Source organism: Oncorhynchus mykiss, chromosome 30 (assembly GCF_057628025.1).
Source record: "Oncorhynchus mykiss isolate SJ-2025 chromosome 30, ASM5762802v1, whole genome shotgun sequence".
Classification (NCBI taxonomy): domain Eukaryota; kingdom Metazoa; phylum Chordata; class Actinopteri; order Salmoniformes; family Salmonidae; genus Oncorhynchus; species Oncorhynchus mykiss.
The window spans coordinates 34,686,136-34,706,392 of NC_143051.1; the positions used below are offsets into that span (position 1 = coordinate 34,686,136).

Below are 20,257 nucleotides of genomic sequence, written 5' to 3' on the forward strand. Positions count from 1 at the left end.
TGTTACCACTTCAACCATTCAATTTCGGCTGCCCCCTCTGTTTCATTGTATTTACATTGCTCCATTGAGCGCCTATGTTTTCCTCTCCTTGTCTCAACATACCTTCTGATAAACGCAGCACAACACAACAAGATGGCTGCTGAGGCTCTCTTGGGAGACTGGCCCTGCATACACTACATGTGGTAAATGTAAATGTCATGTAGCATTCAGTACACCTATTGGACCAACTATGTGTATTGTAAAATGAAAGGAACTATTACTGTAGCACTATTAGAACAAGTAATAATGTATTATACCCGTCTGCTTTAAAATACCCCAGAAGCTTTATCAATATGATAAAAAATACAAATAAAATAAAAAAAATACTTCTGAAAAGTAATTATTTTATTAATATTTTACAATCCTTTATTCATGGTTATGCTTCATATTTACTTAATTTTCTCAGCTCCACTTTGCAAGTGTCATTGATCATGCTGTCCAGAAGACAACGGCAAACAAAAAGAAAAGGATGAAAATGACAGTCTATACAACACCCTTTCAGAGGGGGAGAGATTCACATTTCAGCTCTGGTGGACTTCTCTTCCCTTCCGCTTGCCAAATAGGTAAAGGTAACATTAAAAACAGCAGGCTCGTCAGTGAATGGTGCCCTGACAAGTTATTTTCTTTAAAAAAAAAAACTGGATCTCACTCTTTCGTATTGAAATGCTTTCCATCTCTGAGATGACATACACAAGCAAACGAAAATGACAAATTTAAGATTGCACTCCAAACATTGGAGGATATTATTATTTAAAAATGTTAAAGCCTGAAATGAAACACATGGCCATTAAAAGGGATAGAAAGCCCTATTGGGGTGGACAAAAAAAATAGCCTGCGGTGTCGGTCTGATCTCTGTGGGGGTTTTGTGCTGCAATGGAGCTCCTGACCTGGTATATTTCCTCACATAATGATCCATCAAACACTTCCTGAGAAAAGGAAATATCTACCTGGAGGTTGAAGTGAAATCACAACGGATTTGTACATTATAATCATCAAAGTGGCGGGAACAAAAATAATGAATTGTTACTACTAGGGCGGTCGAGTTTATTGTAAAAGCCCACCTCTCGGGTTAAAACACTTGTAAACATACTCTACAGACGAGACGCTTAAGTGCTGGTGTGGTTTCTGTTGCTGTTGACCACAGCAATATAAACGTAATGCTGTAACTTGGGATAAGAATGAATGGAGGGATGGAGGAGGGCTGGGTTACCATATTTTATTATAGCAATCTTTATGGCAGTCTGGTCAATGCTGGGTGTACCCAAGAGGAAGCTATTAGTTTAACATTAGGGTGGGCTGGTGACCATGAAGAGTCTATTCATTAGGGCTAAAACATGGAGTCACCCCAAAAAGCCCTTATTGTAACATGGAAATGCTACCGTTTCCCCTCTAGTCTTTAGCTTGTGTCTAACCCAGCAATGACCTAGGACTGCTGTGAAATGCTTTAGGCTTTGGACCCACCCCCCTCTGACCCACCATCCCCCAAGGGCTCATTTGATTGGCCTCTCGCTTCATCTTGTCACTTTTTTTTTTTTTTTTAATTGGACTGCCATACTGCTGGGAATTAAAACAGGTTTGACCAATCATCTTTGGTTCTCTCAAATGAGTGGTAGGTGAGTAAAAAAATAATAAAGGAGTGTGTTATCAACCAAACATTATATATAAATAAAAAGGGATCCAGTTCAGGTAAGAGATAAAAAGCTCCAATCTAAATCAAAACTGCCTTATGGGAAAAGAGGGAGGGGTTTATCACTGTAGGGGGTGTGGCTTCGCAGGGCAAAGAGGGAGAAGCTCCAAATGCATTATGCTCTGCTAAGACTGGCTCAGTCTGGCGTCTGCATCCGTCCCTCTTCCCAGCGTGTTGAGTTCAATCCAGGAATGTCGACGGTAGTCCAACCTTCTTTTATTCTCCTCCTCTGCCTTATGTCACTGGAGGTCTCGGTCCTCAAGGTACCTGTACTCAAACGTGAATCCCTCCTTCTTCCGTTGTCCCCACTTCTCGTAGTCAAAGTAAATGTACGTCCCCTTTGAAATACATTGGAATATGCACAGTAATGTTAGCGCACAAAAAGTAAAAACAACAAATCAGACAACCCCCCCCCACCCCCCCAAAAAAAATAATCTTCAAAGAAAAATACATTTTAACGGAGCATGCAACAGATAACATTTAAACATTTTGCAACGGAAAATGAAAATAAGTGTTTATTATTGGTCAAGTCTAAGTAATCGCTCCCATTTTCAATCCGTTTTCTTCCGTTTGGTGTCCAATGAACACGACCCCAGGTTGCGGTCCAAGGAGTCTGCAGTGTGTGGAGGGGTGCCGAACTCACCTGCTCAAACTCATCTGTGATGGTCTTGGGCTCCTCGTGCCTCTGGAACCACATCATGTACTTGGTGTGGAACCGCCACGACTGCTTCTTCAAGGCCTTGGCTGCCAGATACTGGGCCTTGGTGCCCTGCGGAGAGAACCCAGAAGGGAATCTGTTACTATTATGTGCACAATCATATCCATGACATGGCCTGAAGATTGAAAAGACGCAGACCGCCATCTTCAAAAGTAAAACCATAGAAATTATCAGCGTCTCAGTCAAGCTTGTTTTGTCAAACGCACACACACACACACACCTCTAGGTAGTAGAAGATGAAGAACAGTGTCTCCGTGGACAGTCTCTGGTAGAACTCTACAGAGTCGGAGTGGGGGGGTGGCACCTGGTGGTGGAAAGGCAGGGTGGGACATGGGTTCCTCATCAGGTACTGCCTGGAGGACCAAAACAGTCACAATAAGGGATAAATACATGGAGTAATGCTGAGGAAAAATCTACACGCCTTTAGTCTCAAAAGCAACAATAAAGAAATTACCCAAATGTAGACCTGGGGTGAATCTCAAAAGTATTTTCCTTTATACCTCATGTCTTCTCGCTTTGCCAAAAATGTGAGAGGGAAGCAAGAAGACTTGAGATTCAACCCTGGAGACCTTTTTCAGATTGCGGCTCGGTTCGTACCTGATCCTCTCCGAGTCGGAGGGGTGGGGCATGTGCGTCCATGCCGATTCCTGCATGGCCTGCTGGTACAGCTGGTCTTTGGACAGGGGCACAGGCCCGAGTGGGCACACGCCTAGCGATGGGGGGATGCTGACCTCTGAAAGCGAGGGCTGCTGGGGGGCCGAGGGAGGCCCCGGGGGCAATGTAGTGCTGGGAAAAATGTCTGAAGCCACAGAGAGAGAGAAATAAATAGTTATAAAAAGGAGTCTGGTGTGAAACCCCCCCCCCCCCCCCCCCTCAAAAGTAGCTTTATTGTCACATACACCGGAATAGACAATGGGAGGCACACAGTACTACATGGAACTCTATTCCACAACAAGTAACACATGCAAGCAGTAGAATTAGACTTTCTTTTTTAATACATCTTGTGGAACCGCAGGGACTGCGAAGAGAGACACAGGCACACACATACACACAAAGTATTTTTTGTTGAAGATATGTGGTAGTAGAGTAGTGGCCTGAGGGCACTCAATGTGTTGTGAAATGTATTGTAGTGTTTTTAAAATTGTATATAACACTGCCTTGATTTTGCTGGACACCAGAAAGTCAGCAGTTAATGGGGATCTATACCAAATACAAACTGGTCTCATTCCAAGACTGATCCCCCATGGCCCAATTTTGAGCCTTCACGTCCAGTCGGTTGCTTACCTGTGGTGAGGTGCAGAGGAAGCATCTCTCCCTCCATTCCTGAGCCCAGTGCCGCTCGTTCTGCCATAGACTTTAGAGTGCTCAGAGGCTCCTGGGGCTGAAAGAGAGGAAAGAGGTTAAACTGACTGGGTGAGAGATCAGGAAATCTGGCTTCAGGTTGAGTCCCAAGAAGATCTCCCTGTAATGGCTCAGGGCAGGGCAATTACTACATAAAGCTACTTGTGTTTTTCCTCACCTTGCTTTCAGAGGTCTGTGTGTAGGAGAGTGGCCCGTTGAGCATACTGCTGCCTGGAAGTTTACTCTCGCTGTAGGAGGGCGAGGGAGAGCTGGTGGGAAGAATCATGGGCCCTAAGAGGCTGGGGCCACTGTCTTTACTGGGAGGGTGGGAGAGAGGAGAGACATTGGTTGATGTGCTTTTACGTTTGACTAATTCTGACCATACACATTGTACAGTGAGAGTCACAATCCAAGACACTATAGGACATTTCTTTATTATATTTGACTCACGGCTGATTGGTGGTGGAGGTCAAAGACGACGGTTGGCTGCTCTGTAATTGGCTGGCACTATTGAGGGCGGAATCGGGTGTGCTGTCTGCTACTACAGCACTGTAACCTGGGACAGAGGAAATTGAGAGGGAGGCTTACAAACTGAATCAGAACTCTGATAATACATAGATAGATGATATACATTTGGTTTGCTCTACCTTATCTGTACAACCCAACGCTGGGTTGAACAACTACTACGGAACAAAACAAAATACCCAAATAAGGGCATGGATGGATACAACCAATCAACAACACAATATAAGTGGATACTTGAATTCAAGCTTACTAGTGCTACCATTCTGCTTCTGTCCACTGGGTGGCCTTGTGATCGCCGTGCTTCCTCCTCCCATGCCCACACTGCTGCTTGGCGCGCCTGAACCAGAGTTCCCTCCAATGCTTCCTATGGCTCCCAGGCTGCTTCCAGGGGACAGGCCTCCTATGGGACTGGAGGCCACCAGGGGAGGGCCCTGGACCGCCAACTGCCCTGAGCCAAGGCCGCTTAGGCTGAGAATCCCACCGCTGACACCAATTGCACAGGGCGCAGAGCCCAACAGGCCCGTGGATCTATCGCTGACAGTGTTCCCGCCCATCGGTCCCACTGTGCCGGAGTTAGGGCTGCTACTGCTGACGCTTTTCCCTGCTAGGGGGCTTCCGATGGTTCCGGAGCCTGCTGCTGCCGTGGCGTAGGGGGCCGAAGTTGAGCCCGCCAGGAGCCCGGCCATGGTGTTTAGGGATGCCGGCATCCCCGACAAGCCAAGGCCAGACATCTGGCTGACGGCCGGTGACCCCGTAATGCCGCCTTTACCAAGGCCCAAGCCCAACCCAAGCCCCAAGCTGGAGGACGGTGACGGCCTTGATGGAGCATGCAACTGGGTGTTGGGCGTGAGTGGGGGGAGGGTTGTGCTAGAGTTGGCGGGTGAGGAAGCGGAGGGGCTGGGGAGGAGGATGTTGTTCGAAGGGTTGGAGTTGGCGTTGGAGGAGATGACTGAGTTTCTGGCCTGCTGGGTATGGTAATGCTGCTGCAGTTGGGTAGCGTCTCTGTAGCTGCCAGAGTTGGAGAGGAGACCTCCTATGTTGCCCAGGAGGCTGTTGCCCCCAGTGACAGGCAGGCCAACCCCGGCGATGGTCGCCAGCGAGGATGAGGAGGCTCCCGAGGAGGCAGACGATGAAGAGGAGGAGGAGGAAGAGGAGGAGGAGGACAACGACGAAGAGGGGTTGCCGTTCTTGATAGGCGACTGAAATTTTATAAAAGGCATTACTTCAAAACCACTCCTGGTGCAGCACAGCTGAAAATATATAGATGGGAAGTTGTGACATTTTTAAGACCATAGACCCAAATCAATGCAAGTGACTCATACACAGCAAAACATTGGAATTCATCACACCTGACCGACTTCACTGTCTGTCGAACGTCCCCTTTTCTTGTCATCTTCAGAGTTCTCCTGGGGGGGGGGGGGGGGGGGGGGGGGGGACAAAGAAATAACTCCTATAAGCACTCAGCCACGACCATCTGTTCTAATTCAACGCTACACATGTTGTACCGCATGCAAACCCTATGTTTTGTACCAAAATCCATACAAGTGCTGTTCATATTAAGGCTCAACACAAACTTCAAATCAAACGTCAACATCATAATCCTCTCGCTTTCATCCTCGTTGCTCCAAACCCCCTCTGATCTGAGAGCGAGGGACCACTGAGCACCCACTCCAACCCAGGAACATTCAACATTCACAAGACCTAATTACAGAATGAGAGTGGGTGGTTCTAAAGAATGGGAGAGCAAGTAGGGGATACAATGGAGGCTGTAGAGTGAGAAGTAGCGGGGCAGGGGGGGGCGTTCCCTCACCGTAGTGTAAGTTGCGGACGAGGGAGGGATGGGCGAGGAGGAAGTGGTGGAGGTAGGCGTGCCGCTGGAGATCTGATGGAAGAGATCGTCGTCCAGGAGCGATTGGCCCGGCGGGGACGTGGCCACCAGCGACCCGGCTAGAGAGACAAGAGATGGATGGGGGGAGACAGAGGGAGAGGTAGCTACATAAAAACAAAAAGTTGCATATGGAAAAAAGTTAAGTGGGCAGTTATACAGAGACAACAGGAACAGAAATGATAGAATTTACAGCATTGTAATATCCAAGCTATGCAGACAACTACATTGATAGAAGCCACAATCACCAATATCAAAGCTGATCTATGCACAGTTTTTTTTAAATAACCAAGCTATCATCCATTTGAGGCTATACATACTCCACATGTGGTCTAAGATATGCAGTACAAATGCAATATTCAGGAATAAACACACAAGTAGTGATGTCTCGACACAGTATAGATACTTCCGATACTCCATGGTTCTTTAAGGACCGGCTTAAGGGAAAACAATGTGTGCCATAGTGTGGGAAATAAACAAATGTTGGAACTTTGGGTGACCGTTTCCAACGTCACGATTGTTTTCTCAGGAAATTCAGCCTGCTTCATGTTGTTTCCATTGCCGTGATACTTTTGTCGTATCGGTAGCGTGATACTGCGTATCGCGACAACACCACGATGAAGCAGCACTTACGGAGCTCCTCCAGATCCAGGTCGTCGTAGAGGAACTCGTTCTCCTCGAAGTCTGGGTCCTGCGATGAGTCCATGTAGTACTCCACGTCGTCCTTGATCTTGCGGATGGAGTCCACCGGCAAGGTGTCGTTGTCCAGCATGCGCAGGATGGTCTCCAGCATCCGGATGTGGTACCGGTGCTTCTCGATGAAGCGCTTCAGCTCTTCGATGCGGTCCTGTTTCTATAGCAGAGATGCGCGTGTAAGTTGATGCTTAAAGCTCACTGTATGTTCGGGCTAACAATCTCAAATGTGCTATATGTGTAGAGGCATGAAAGTGAAACACACAGATGGTAAAGTAGATGGTACCTACTTTACATTTTGGTGCATTGGGTAATGCAGCGTGCCGAGAAAATAAAGAGAGACATACAGGATAAGAGATGAATTTAAGAGTTAGAATGACAGCATCTGAAGAGAAAAGATTCAAGTAGTACGGAAGGAAACAGGGAGAGGAGGAGGAAGATATGGAGAAGATAGCCATATGGCGTGGCAAAAAGACGATTGACCTCTTTGTCTCCCTTCTTCTTTCGAGTCTGGACTGAGAGGGACTCCACTTCGCTCTCAAACTGGTCCACCTGCATGTTCAGAGTGTCTATTGTATTCTGATGGGCGACAGGGGAGAGACACAGAGGTCATTCATGATTTTCACCAACACAACAGCCATAATCACACCACAACCACAAACTGTGTGGACCCCACTTCATAATAACCTCTTTCATAGGGGAAACTATTAGGGCCGGGACGATACCAGTATTGCGATACTCGTTAGTATCGTGGCAAGGAAACAAAACACGAAGCAGATTTAACGCGAAGCAGATTTCCATGGAAGAAAAATGTGCGATACTGGTATCGTCCCAGCCCTAGAAACTATGCAGTAAAACAAAAAAAATCTACTTTAAAAGGCCTAGCATGCATGATGAAATCTCTAAGTCATTATTGTCACGTCATCAGACCACATTATTGAAATGTGCTCATGTGTGAAACAAATTCCCTTTGGGGGTAAAGGTTTTCAATCAAAAGTAGTGCTCACCGTTAGCCAATTGCCGACCTCCTCTTTCTCCCTTTGGGCCGGGTCCACCTTCTGTGCCAGGCCCAGCCCCTCCTTAGAGTAGGCCTTTGTCTTGGTCTCTCGCTCCACGATCTTGAACCGCTCCATTTGCTAAAGGGGGAGAGAGCAGGAATTGGTTTATAAATCACTACAGGTGACAGGTTCTCTTTTGACCATATGCTAGCTATGCCAGAGCCAAAAACGCTTGGCTTGTGAAATGCTCATGTCAAATCATTGGACTAGTTGCCAATCAATGAAGGGTCATATAAGGGCATTAGGACGCGCCATAGCAAAACATTTCAAAAAATGTTTTTCAACGGTAAACGAAAGGGAGTGTTTTTTATTTTTTTATTGGTCAAGTTCAGATAATATCTCACCGTTTCAGACCTACTGAACGTGTACCTGTTGGGCACTGTAGGTGGAGATTGAGACAAGAGTCCTCACCAATTAAAGCCATCCAATATAACGGTTCAGGATGACTGTGGCAGGTGTACACATCCCCCAATCAGGCCAGTGATTACTTGTTGCAGGAATTTAATTCCTCTGTTTTTAATTCATTAGAATTTGTATGACACTTATTTTATAGAAATGGACAGAGCCCGGTCTTAAAGTCAAATAGCAGCCTTTATTCACGAGAGTACTGAACACGATACAGTTTACTACAGGTTATAAACTGAAAATGACATCATTAGTTCCAGTACCAACCCGTCTCTTCTCCCACCCTGGTACAAAGGCAGTATCTCAAGCCTTCCCACATCGTCTCCCTACCAATTTAATATAATTTATGAGCCAAGGTCTTCTTGTGTAGATAAGCATTCTAGCCAGTCTGAAGATTTAGTTCATTCATTTCTACCAAGGAACAGACAGTCATTGTTCTACTCCTTGATTATATTTACACACATTATATTCAGTACTAGGATTAAGAAAGAAAATTCATACATATACAGTAACATAATAGTATTCTGATTAGTACATATACAGTAACATAATAGTATTCTGATTAGTACATCCTGATTGAAATGTATACATAATTAGTCATAGATAAAAATTCCCTTAACATTACTAAGTTGAGACACCTGTGTGTGCTTCCTTGACTAGTAACGCTGTCTACGCTCTCCTAGGTGTTCTCAGTAGAGGTTCCACAACCTCTGACTTCCACACGCAACAGAGTTCACTGAGATTTTGATGCATGCCAGAGGAGAATGCTTGGAGGCGTGTAAACCCAGCCTAAAAGCCAATTGATGCTTGATCCAAAAATGTGGTCAGTGGCTCCCTATCCTCCATAGGGACGCATGCGTGGAGCCTCTAGAGGCATGCGGAGACCAAATCGAGTACCGCATCACCGTGCGCCTACCGAATGTTTTAACAATGTGGAGGGCTCCGTATAGCTCCGCATTGACAGGATTGGTTGACGGTCCGAGGGGGACGGTCGGTCCTATATAAACTCAAACTCACTTCCTTGACAACAGCTCTGCTCCGTGAAGCGCAAGAAGTATGAATGCCCTGACCTCTGCAGAGGCCTTATCCCTGCGAATGCTGCACGGCCAATACAGATGTCGGATTGATTATGCGCGCAACACTGTTTCAATGCATTACCCTAGAAGTCAGCTGCCACTGTAAGTGTAGTAATATGCGTCGTCCCCACGAGCATCCCAGCAGCACCTTTGTACATAAGATTGTAGGTCCCCCTGTGTTAATCTGTTAACGGCATAACAAGAAGCTAAATTAAAGAAGCTAAATTAGCTGATGTGGCTAATTGTTCTCCTGAGAGGAAGGGGAGGGGGGTCCTGGTTGTGGATGGAGTCTCCGCTGGGGTTTTTATTCCACCTCCGCACTGGCGTGGGCTGCTGAATCCTTGATCAGGGTAGGGCTCTGCAGACCTGAAAACTAAAGGCTGCGTCCTAAATTATACCCTATTGCCATTTGGGACACAGCCAAAGTGGCAAGCTGCCAGGTGTCGCCAAATTATCCTAAGTTCCTAGGACCCTACCTCAATACTACAATATGTATCTCAAATACTGAGGGACGAACAAGACAGTCAGTCTTCAATAAGTGCTATGGAGCAACTTCCTTTGTTTATCATATCTGCGGACCATACATTGGGCTATGGTGATGCCATCGTTTTCACTAACAGTGATCAGTTTAGTTTTCCTCCCTTGTTAAAGCAACGCAGATATTGTCTGAGTCTAGACGTTGAGCGCCAGCCTGGGGGGGGACAGCAAAAAAAGGAAGCACATTATGCTTCGATGCATTTCCATCAAAGGACCCATGAGCACCAATGTGAAATTCATAGCAGGGTTGGAGTCAATTCAGGAAGTACACTGAAATTCCAATTATCTTCAATACTTTTCAATTAGGAACATTTCAAATTGCAATTGTGTTAACTTTCTGAATTGACTAGAATTAAAATTAAATTGACCCCAACCCTGTATAGGAGCATATCAAATTGGGTGTCAAATGAAAGCCAAGAGTCTATATTTTGGGGCAAATGAAGGCATAGATACATTTTAACCATTTTCCAAGGCTTTGATTTCAGGATAAACAGATTGAAAAGGGATCTTAGAAAACATCTAATACCTTTTAAGACTTTCTGGTAGAAATGATAACACAATGTTGAGACCCTTGCCAACTAACACTTAGCCTGTTAGCCTTCTGTAAGTTTAAGAAATATTGCCTGGTGCCTTGTAATTCAGTTACCAAAAACTCACATTTCTTTAAGATATTTTCTAATATTCCCTCCCATGAGGGAGGATAATGAAAGTTCACAGAAGTAACAAGTAATGGCAGACCTACCAATTATTAGTTATAGTGATTTTACTGATATCAATTGTTTCTGAATTAAGTGGTTAAAACTCGGTAACGGAATTACCCCAAAATCAGTAACGGAATTGTTATGTTCAGCTCATAACAGTTTTCTTTGTCTTTCTGTTTGGGGGTCAAACCAAGAGTTTTAAAACAGTCTAACTCTGGACAACTCCTCACCCTCTCTCACTCTACAGCTTAAAGTCACCTCTCCCAGCTCTTACTGACACCTACCCATGAGCCCCCTCTTTCCATTTACTTTAACCAGAATCCTCACCCACTGAGCACCTACCAACACCGGGTGTCTATGGGCATTGAAAAGTAGTTGAAATTTGTTCGTGCCCAGGCTCTGTCGCAGCCGGCCGCGACCGGGAGGTCCGTGGGGCGACACACAATTGGCCTAGCGTCGTCCGGGTTAGGGAGGGTTTGGCCGGTAGGGATATCCTTGTCTCATCGCGCACTAGCGACTCCTGTGGCTAGGCCAGGCACAGTGCGCGCTAACCAAGGTTGCCAGGTGCATGGTGTTTCCTCCAACACATTGGTGCGGCTGGCTTCCGGGTAGAATGCACGCTGTATTAAAGAAGCAGTGCGGCTTGGTTGGGTTGTGTTTCGGAGGACGCATGGCTTTCGACCTTCGTCTCTCTCGAGCCCGTAGGGGAGTTGTAGCGATGAGACAAGATAGTAACTACTAACAATTGGATACCATGAAATTGGGGAGAAAAGGGGGTACTTTTTTTATTTCTTTTTTTTACTAAAAAAAAAAGTAGTTGAAATTTGATCAGTCCACCCTGGCCTTGACGTCTACAGACGAACCGGACTGGGCCAAATCTGAACATATCAAAGACCCATGTTTTACAAGTTCGGACAGTATAGTACAGCGAGTACAGTACAATAAATACAGTAAAGAAAAGTAGTGTACAGTAGATTGTACTGTACTGAACTCTGCTCTGCTCTACAGCACTGTGCTCTGCTGCGATGTCCAAACTTGTGAAACATGAGAATATCCATAATTATGCATTTCTGTGTCGTACAGATATGGGACCTATGATGTAATTCCATTGCCGGGTGTAAAGCCAGTTCAATAACAAAAATCGATTTTTCAAAACTCAAGATACTATACCATAGCTGACACTCCATTCTTTCTGCAGACATATTTGAATCTTAATTCGGAGCAGATATGAATTTTTAGAAGAATTGGTCGCATACAAACCTGAGATTTTAACCGTGAATCCATAATCAAAGTTTGCATGCTGACTCTTCTTCCACTAAATTAGTTTATGTACATTTTTCTGTGGAATATGTTCAAAGTAGTCCTTGTGCATAGAGGTGTGTGCTCTGTTAAACTTGGAAATCAATGGGTTTTGGCTTGGCATACATTTTAAGTGGCAAAAAAACTGAGTCAAAGTGCAATTTCATTATGTTGAATTGCCCTTAGCGAAGAACAGTGCCACAGGTGTGAAAAGCAGATGATTAAAGAACTGCAGTAGACTCAATATAGACCAGGGGTCTGCAGCAGGCGGTTATGGCCCGCGAGTGATATTTATCTGGCCCTGCAAAGCAAAAATGTTGTTACATTAACTAAATCTGTATTCCCACAAAAAAAAGATATGTGATCATGTCGCAAGGTATGAAATTATTGTTATTTTTTAAATATTTTTGGGCATAGTTGTGGTCAATTTTCAGTGTAGAAATGATTATGCCCCCCCCCCGGCTGAATCTAGTTGCCCACACCTGATTTAAACCTTACTGCTAACAGATAATGGTATTCACAATGAACATGGCTTTGACATGAATACTAACAAAGATAATATTAGCAAAAGTCACCACTGTTTGTTTCTGCATTTGTATTGGCCAACACCACAATAAAAAAAGTTGCATCTTGATATCCAAGTGTCTTTTTCACCATTATCCCATGTATTTTTGGCTTGGTAGCACCATGTTTCAGGTCAACCAAAACCACACAGATGCTCACACTTAGATACGAGACCCGCGATAAAAACCCTATTAAGATCCATAGGCTAAGATGACACATCCATCTCATTGTGTTAGCAGGTGCTGTTGTCTGAACAATCTCAGTGCACTATGTGGCTTGGTAAGCCCTGCTAACCACAGGTGTTTATACCAATTGTTTCTTCACTATGTGGCTAATGAACATGTCCCACACACTCACCGTCTCAATCAGTTTGCGATTCTCCACTAGCTGCCTTTTGTCTTTAATCTCGTTGGAGGCCACCCACGTCTTGATCTGGTCTCGAAGACGCTGGGGGATGAAGGTGAAGGAGAGGAACAAATGGAGAAAGAAAAAGAAGTTCTCTTAGTGAAGGCATGCGTTGGCTTGCCCTGAAGTCAAGTATGGTTGACACACACACACGTAAGCAAGCTTGGCTTGGGGTAGGATATGTCCACATGGTAACACACATGGTAAAAAAATGCACACAGACACTTTCACTTGGTTTTAAGGATAGCTGACCGTCCTATTTAAATCATCAGCACATAGATGCCCTCTCGCACGTGAACACACACCCCTACCTGTGGTCAGGCGTAACCATATAACACTGGTAAACAAACATTTGGAGGAACATCCCAAAACCATGTGCCCTCAAGCCACATAACAGTTAAGAGTCATAGGGTTGTCGGTGTCCCACCTGTAGTTTTTTAATCTCTTTCTTGAGGTCTGCTTCATACTTCTCCTTCTGGTTAGCGTTGGCTGCATTGTGAAGCTGTGTTTTGGAGGGGTACAGTCATAGAGTACACTCAGACAATCAGTATCTTTTCCCAAACATGTTTCATATAGTCTTTGTAAACAAAGTAAACCATGTAGCCTATAGCTTCAAAATGTGTCTAAAACTAGCGTATCATGGACTGTCAGTCCTAGCAACCATAGCTCAGCCTCCGCCTAGAAATTTGAGCGACATTCATTCCCTCCAGTTCCATCCCTCAACTTTCCACCAAACCAAGTGCAAATGGGCCAAAACGCAAACTCGGGAGTGTGCCTTTAAACCTTGTTCTTCTTTGGCTATACAGAACACACTAACAATAGGTCTCCTCTCTATCCCCACGGCCGTAAATAGGAAAGGCTACAACCCCACCAAACAAATGTGGTATCGAAGACCCCTGCATATACAACGGATGTTAAACGTTAATAATTTGGTGGACCTTTAAGGTCAGCACAAAACGTTCCAACAACCAACTTGTCAGGGTGGTAGCACTTAACATGCATATACTGCCTTCAAAGTTTTCACACCCCTAGACTTTTTCCACATTTTGTTGTGCTACAGCCTGAATTTAAAAAAGGATTAAAATTGGCCTACACACAACACCCCAATTTTTAAAACAAATTAATAAAAAATTAAAAGCTGAAATGCCTTGCGTCAATTAGTATCCTTTGTTGTGGCAAGCCTAAATAAGTTCAGGAGTAAAAATGTGCATAACAAGTCACAATAGGTTGCATGGACTTACTTTGTGTGCAATAAATAGTGTTTAACATGATTTTTTGAATGACTCTCTCTGACTCATCTCTGTACCCCACACATACAGATAATTGTAAGGTCCCTCAGTCAAGTACTGAATTTCAAGCACAGATTCAAGCACAAACCTCAGAGGTTTTCCAATGCCTCGCAAATTAGGGCATCTATTGGAAGATGGGTAAGGGGGACAAAAAGCAGATATTGAACATCCCTTTGAGAATGGTGAAGTTAATACACCTCGGATCAATACACCTAGTCACTACAAAAGATACAGGCGTCCTTCCTAACTCGTTTTCCGTAGAGGAAGAAAGCCCCTCAGGGATTTCACCATGTGGCCAATGGTGACTTTAAAACAGTTACAGAGTTTAATGGCTGTGAAAGGAGAAAACTGAGGATGGATCAAGAACATTGTAGTTACTCCACAATACTAACCTAATTGACAGAGTGAAAAGGAAGGCTGTACATAATATTTTCTTCTCCAAAACATGCATCTTGTTTTCAACAAGCCACTAAAGTAATACTGCAAAAAATGTGTAAAGCAATTAACTTTTGGTCCTGAATACAAAGTGTTATGTTTGGGATAAATACAACACATTACCGAGTACCACTCTCTATATTTTCAAGCCTAGTGGTGGCTGCATCACGTTATGGGTATGCTTGTAATCATTAAGGACTGGGGAGTTTTTCAGGATAAAAAAAGAAAAGGAATGGAGAGAAGCGCAAGCAAAATTCTAGAGGAAAACATACAGTTGAAGTCGGAAGTTTACACCTTTGCCAAATACATTTAAACTCAGTTATTCACAATTCCTGACATTTAGTCTTAGTAAAAATTCCCTGTCTTAGGTCAGTTAAGATCACCACTTTATTTTAAGAATGTGAAATGTCAGAATAATAGTAGAGTGATTTATTTCAACTTTTATTTCTTACATCACATTCCCAGTGAGTCAGAAGTTTACATACACTCAATTAGTATTTGGTAGCATTGCCTTTAAATTGTTTAACTTACTGTCAAACCTTTCGGGTAGCCTTCCACAAGCAACCCACAATAAGTTGGGGGAATTTTAGCCCATTCCTCCTGACAGAGCTGGTGTTACCGAGTCAGGTTTGTAGGCAAGCATCCCCTTTTTCCTCCAAACGTAACGATGGTCATTGTGGCCAAACAGTTCTATTTTTGTTTCATCAGACCAGAGGACATTTCTTCAAAAAGTACAATCTTTGTCTCCATGTGCAGTTGAAAACCGTAGTCTGGCATATTTATGGCGGTTTTGGAGCAGTGGCTTCTTCCTTGCTGAGAGGCCTTTCAGGTTATGTTGATTTAGGCCTCTTTTTACTGTGGATATAGCTCCTTTTGTACCTGTTCCCTCCAGCATCTTCACAAGGTCCTTTGCTGTTGTCCTGGGATTGATTTGCACTTTTCTCACCAAAGTACGTTCATCTCTAGGAGACAGAACGTGTCTCCTTCCTGAGCGATATGGCGGCTGCGTGGTCCCATGGTGTTTATACTTGCATACTACTGTTTCTACAGATTATTAACGTGGTACCTTCAGGCGTTTGGAAATTTCTCCCAAGGATGAACCAGACTTGTGGAGGTCTGGCTGATTTCTTTTGCACTAAGTTTGAAGGTAGGCCTTGAAATACATCCACAGGTACACCTCTGATTGACTCAGGCTCCTTGACATAATTTGACAGAAACTTCTAAAGCCATGACATCATTTTCTGGAATTTTCCAAGCCATTTAACGGCACAGTCAATTTAGTGTATGTAAACTTCTGACCCACTGGAATTGTGATACAGTGAATTATAAGTGAAATAATCTGTCTGTAAACAATTGTTGGAAAATTACTTGTGTATGACATCATTTTCTGGAATTTTCCAAGCCATTTAACGGCACAGTCAATTTAGTGTATGTAAACTTCTGACCCACTGGAATTGTGATACAGTGAATTATAAGTGAAATAATCTGTCTGTAAACAATTGTTGGAAAATGACTTGTGTCATGCACAAAGTAATGTCCTAACCGACTTGCCAAAACTATAGTTTGTTAACAAGAAATTTGTGGAGTGGTTGAAAAACAAGTTTTAATGTAAGTGTATGTAAACTTCCGACTTCAACTGTAGGTCAGTCTGCTTTCCACCAGACACTGAGATGATTTCACCTTTCAGCAAGACAATAACCTAAAACACAGGGCCAAATTTACACTGGAGTCGCTTACCAAGAAGACAGTGAATGTTCCGGAGTGGGCCAGTTACAGGATTTACGTAAATCTATGGCAAGACCCGAAAATGGTTGTCTAGCGATGATCAACAACCGATTTGACAGAGCTAGAAGAATTTTGAAAATAATAAAAATGGGCAAATGTTGCACAATCCAGGTGTGGAAAGCTCTTAGAGAATTACCCAGAAAGACTCACAGCTGTAATCACTGCCAAAGGTGCTTCTACAAAGTATTGACTAAGGGGTGTGAATACTTATGTAAATGTATATTTCTGCATGTCATTTGAAATAAATGTGCAAATAAAACACGTTTTCACTTTGCCATTATGGGGTATTGTGTGTAGACAGGGTGAGAAAGAAACCTACATTTAATCCATTTTGAGTTCAGGCTGGATGAACCCACCACCCTCCCTGCATGTTACCTTTTGCCAAATGTCTTCAAACTGTTCCACGCCTTCCGTTACTTTTTTCAAACATCGATCTATTTCACCTGGGGAAGGGCATAGAATAACAGGGAGGTTTGGGAAAGAGCCGTGGTTTAAAAAAATAATTTAAAAATCCTTCAACACGCATCACATCAGGATGAATAATGTAAAGTCAAAATGCGGAGCTCTCCCTTTCCCCATAAGCAGCACTGCTTTTACAACTGTGGCTGGCAAGCCTTATCAAAGATACATGCAGTAAAACCTAAATGTGTCACCACAAACCTGTTTAAAAATGAAACACCACGGGCACTGGCAACCGGGTACGGTATATAGTCTTAATTTAAGAAGGTTGTCTCTACAGACTAAGTTTGACTTTGGCCTTGTGCAGCCTTGCTCCTAAATGTTGCTTCTGGCTTCTTATTTTTGGTATCACAGGTCACAACCCTTTTCAGTAATAAGAGTGCAGCAGTTCTCTTATTGCGATCACATCCGTGCAGGACAATTTGACAATCTCTACATCATGAATGGATAAAGAAATGAAAGTGACATTTTATCTGTTGGATAGACATGCTTCATAGAGAAAAGGGAGGGAATATAGTGATGGACTGGGTGGTGGATCATTGGCAGGGGTACCATCTGGTCAACCATTTGGTAACCTCACCTTGAAGTTTCCTTTTATCAGCCATGACTGTTGACTAGGATGCTGTCTTCATGCCTTCTTTCACTGTAGAGAAAAATAACAGGTGTGATAACCGTAATCTCCGGCAACCTTTTTACGCTGCATTACTTTTTCATAGCATTTTTAGCTTGGCAGCCAAGTTCAGTGAAGTCAGCAATGTGAAATCCTGGGTTGTATTCATTACAGCACAGGCACATCATAGCAAAACGTTTAGCAAACAGAAAATGAAAACAAGAGTTTGTTATTGGACAAGTTCAGGCAGTTGCTGCCTGTTTCAGTTCGCTTTCTACGACTTGATGCCGAATGTTTCTCACAGCTTGATGTGATGAAGATGTATCGTGAGAGCATGCACGGGGCAGGTACATGGTTTTCACATTAAGCTACCACTTCAAAAGTGCCAGCATGCAAAAAAAAAAGTTTGGATTAATTTCTAAATGGTACAATATTAGACTTTCATCTCAAGTTAATTACATTAAAAAGCATTTTGAACGAGACATACTCAGCCCTCTAATTTACTACCCTGGAGGCATCACCATTACATTACTTAAATACTTAAATAAAGGTAGGTTAAATAAATTAAAAAATACATTGTATCATAAAGTGTCTTGTAGTTATTAAGGAGTAGTGGATAGACCATAGTTGACAGTCTGACTTGTTGACCTCTCACACACAGTCAATTCCTGGTAGAATGGTGCATGTAATTGGTTTTAGACATGGTTCATTCAACAAGGCATTTCTGACCATTCCGGGAATGACTTTTCAAGGAGGGCATCACAGAAACATTGATATTTAAAGTACTGTAAAGAACTAGCATGTAGTTTTGAATTTAGAGATGTTTTAAAAACTCAATGTCTCAACATAAATAAACATTGACCATGTTTCTTGAGGAAACGTCAGTGGTGGAAAGTACATCAGTAAACATACTTTCAAGTACTACTTATGTCTTTTTGTGGCATCTGTACTTCACTATTTATATTTTTGACAATTTTTACTTTTACCCTCACTACATTCCTAAAGAAAAGTATTTACTTTTTACTCCATACATTTTCCCTGACACCCAAAAGTACTCGTTTTTTTTTAGCAGGACAGGAAAATGGTCTAATTCACACACTTATCAAGAGAACATCCCTGGTCAACCCTACTGCCTCTGATCTGGCAGACTCACTAAACACATGCTTAATTTGTAAAGGATGAGCCCCTGGCTATCTGTAAATACAAAAATCGAAAATGTGTTAATCTGTACTTCTACATTTACTTTTGATACTTAAGTATATTCAAAACCAAATACTCAGACTTTTACTCAAGCAGTATTTTACTGGGTGACTCACCTTTGAGTCATTTTTTATTAAGGTATCTTTATTTTTACTCAAGTATTACAATTGGGTACTTTTTCCACCACTGGAAAATGTTAACTAAAATGTTAGCTGAAGCATTTTTTTCTGTCAATTAATACTATAATACAAGAGTAAATATCACAAGCGGCAGTAGATTGCAGCTAACTGATGTCGCTTGCTAGCCTGCCTACATGAAAACTTGAAACATTGTAGCCACCGAGTGACGCCTGGTCTGGATAATTTCACATTGACGGTTCACGTGAATTCAACAATGTAACGCGCATGGTAGGTTACTTCGTTGAGCATCACTTGATACTTTTTGTGACAATTTCTCACGTCCACGCAACCACCGTTTGATAAGGTCATTTTACCATCACTTCAGCCAGTGAGTTTTGACCATGTATTTACCAAATGTTTTTACCGACGCTAGACTTTCTCAACAGATCCAGTAAGCCAGCTAGACTAGTCTCCATATCTGGCTTGGGGGCAACGATCGATTTTTAAAAAGTGAGCAGTAATAAAGAAACATTAAATGTTTACAAGCAACATAGCTAATGACTTTATAAGCTGTTTCTATTTGTCAGAGACAAGCAAACAAGTATACCACTTCAACACCTGAGTAACAAGAACTTGTCAGCTACAGATTGTGCCGTGAATTATAGCAAAATGTATGCATTTCCATGGAAAATATATCAGGCGAACCCATGTCAATTTGGATCTGCAGCTGATAACCAGCTAGTGGATAACCACCAGCTAAGATATTAGTGAGACACATTGGAAGGGAGAAGATAATGGCACATAACTAGATCTGTTTTAGCGTACAATTTATTTACCTGGATTTTCCGATTTATCTTTTCTGTTCTTAGTTGACGCCACTCTTTTAAATCGTATTTGCCTACGTCCTCACGCTATTTTTCTAAATTATATGAATTATTTTCGCCAAACAATCACTCCGCACATCCAAGATGGCTACCAGGAACACCTCCTCTACTGTAGCCCTGATGGCCTGGAGGCCCGCCTCCCTTGCAAGCTATTCGATCCTCACCCTCATTCTACGCCTTCCACTGGCTAGACTGCCTGTCACTCTGGAGTCTGGAGGGACAGGTTTCCCACTTCCGCACAAGTCGCACTATGATTGGTTAACTTTGAAAGGTGAAAGGTAAACATGAGTTCTTAGAACACCTCACCCCCTTCATGTTTTGGTTCCTGTCCCTAACCACTGACACTGGTCAGAAAATGTCAAGAAAACAACATGATAGTTAACTGAGCTGACAGAAAATCTATTGATAATATGAGCTGTAATAGTCCAAGTGTAGACTGCCATGTATATTATTAATTGCAGTGCAATATGAAATGCTGTCTTTCATTAATAAAATGGCCTACATTGTTAAAACTGCATTATTGGTTAAGGGCTTGTAAGTAAG

The 20,257-nt window shown here is 43.1% G+C and overlaps 1 protein-coding gene across 15 annotated transcripts; it reads right to left on the reverse strand.

Moving 5' to 3' along the window:
* Positions 1–363: 363 nt before the first annotated feature.
* On the reverse strand, positions 364–19,908 carry LOC110489260 (CCR4-NOT transcription complex subunit 3). 15 transcript variants are annotated; one of them, XM_090228076.1, is made up of 18 exons: positions 19,667–19,908; positions 17,482–17,544; positions 16,818–16,885; positions 13,361–13,435; positions 12,886–12,975; positions 7,896–8,024; positions 7,372–7,467; positions 6,829–7,042; positions 6,121–6,302; positions 5,660–5,716; positions 4,561–5,509; positions 4,236–4,341; positions 3,964–4,102; positions 3,729–3,825; positions 3,042–3,243; positions 2,665–2,797; positions 2,370–2,495; positions 364–2,064 (listed from the first exon to the last, which is right to left on the reverse strand). In XM_090228076.1, the coding sequence occupies exons 2-18, from the start codon at positions 17,504–17,506 to the stop codon at positions 1,966–1,968; spliced, it is 2,787 nt and encodes a 928-aa protein (XP_090084202.1). In that variant the 5' UTR covers positions 17,507–17,544; positions 19,667–19,908; the 3' UTR covers positions 364–1,965. The 15 variants fall into 15 exon arrangements, with proteins under 15 accessions (XP_090084202.1, XP_021417592.3, XP_021417594.3 ...); XM_021561917.3 differs by having other exon boundaries at positions 4,561–5,560; XM_021561919.3 differs by having other exon boundaries at positions 6,829–7,048; positions 19,667–19,858.
* Positions 19,909–20,257: the final 349 nt, after the last annotated feature.

What these genes read in the sequence shown, in the direction of transcription:
- LOC110489260 (XM_021561916.3), bottom strand. Translation starts at nt 17,506, where the DNA reads ATGGCTGATAAAAGGAAACTTCAAG. An exon ending in CCTGGATCTGGAGGAGCTCC is followed by an intron (nt 6,303 to 6,828) that starts GTAAGTGCTGCT and finishes GTTTTTATGTAG; the next exon opens with CTACCTCTCCCTCTGTCTCC. An exon ending in CAGACAGTGAAGTCGGTCAG is followed by an intron (nt 5,561 to 5,659) that starts GTGTGATGAATT and finishes ATATATTTTCAG; the next exon opens with CTGTGCTGCACCAGGAGTGG.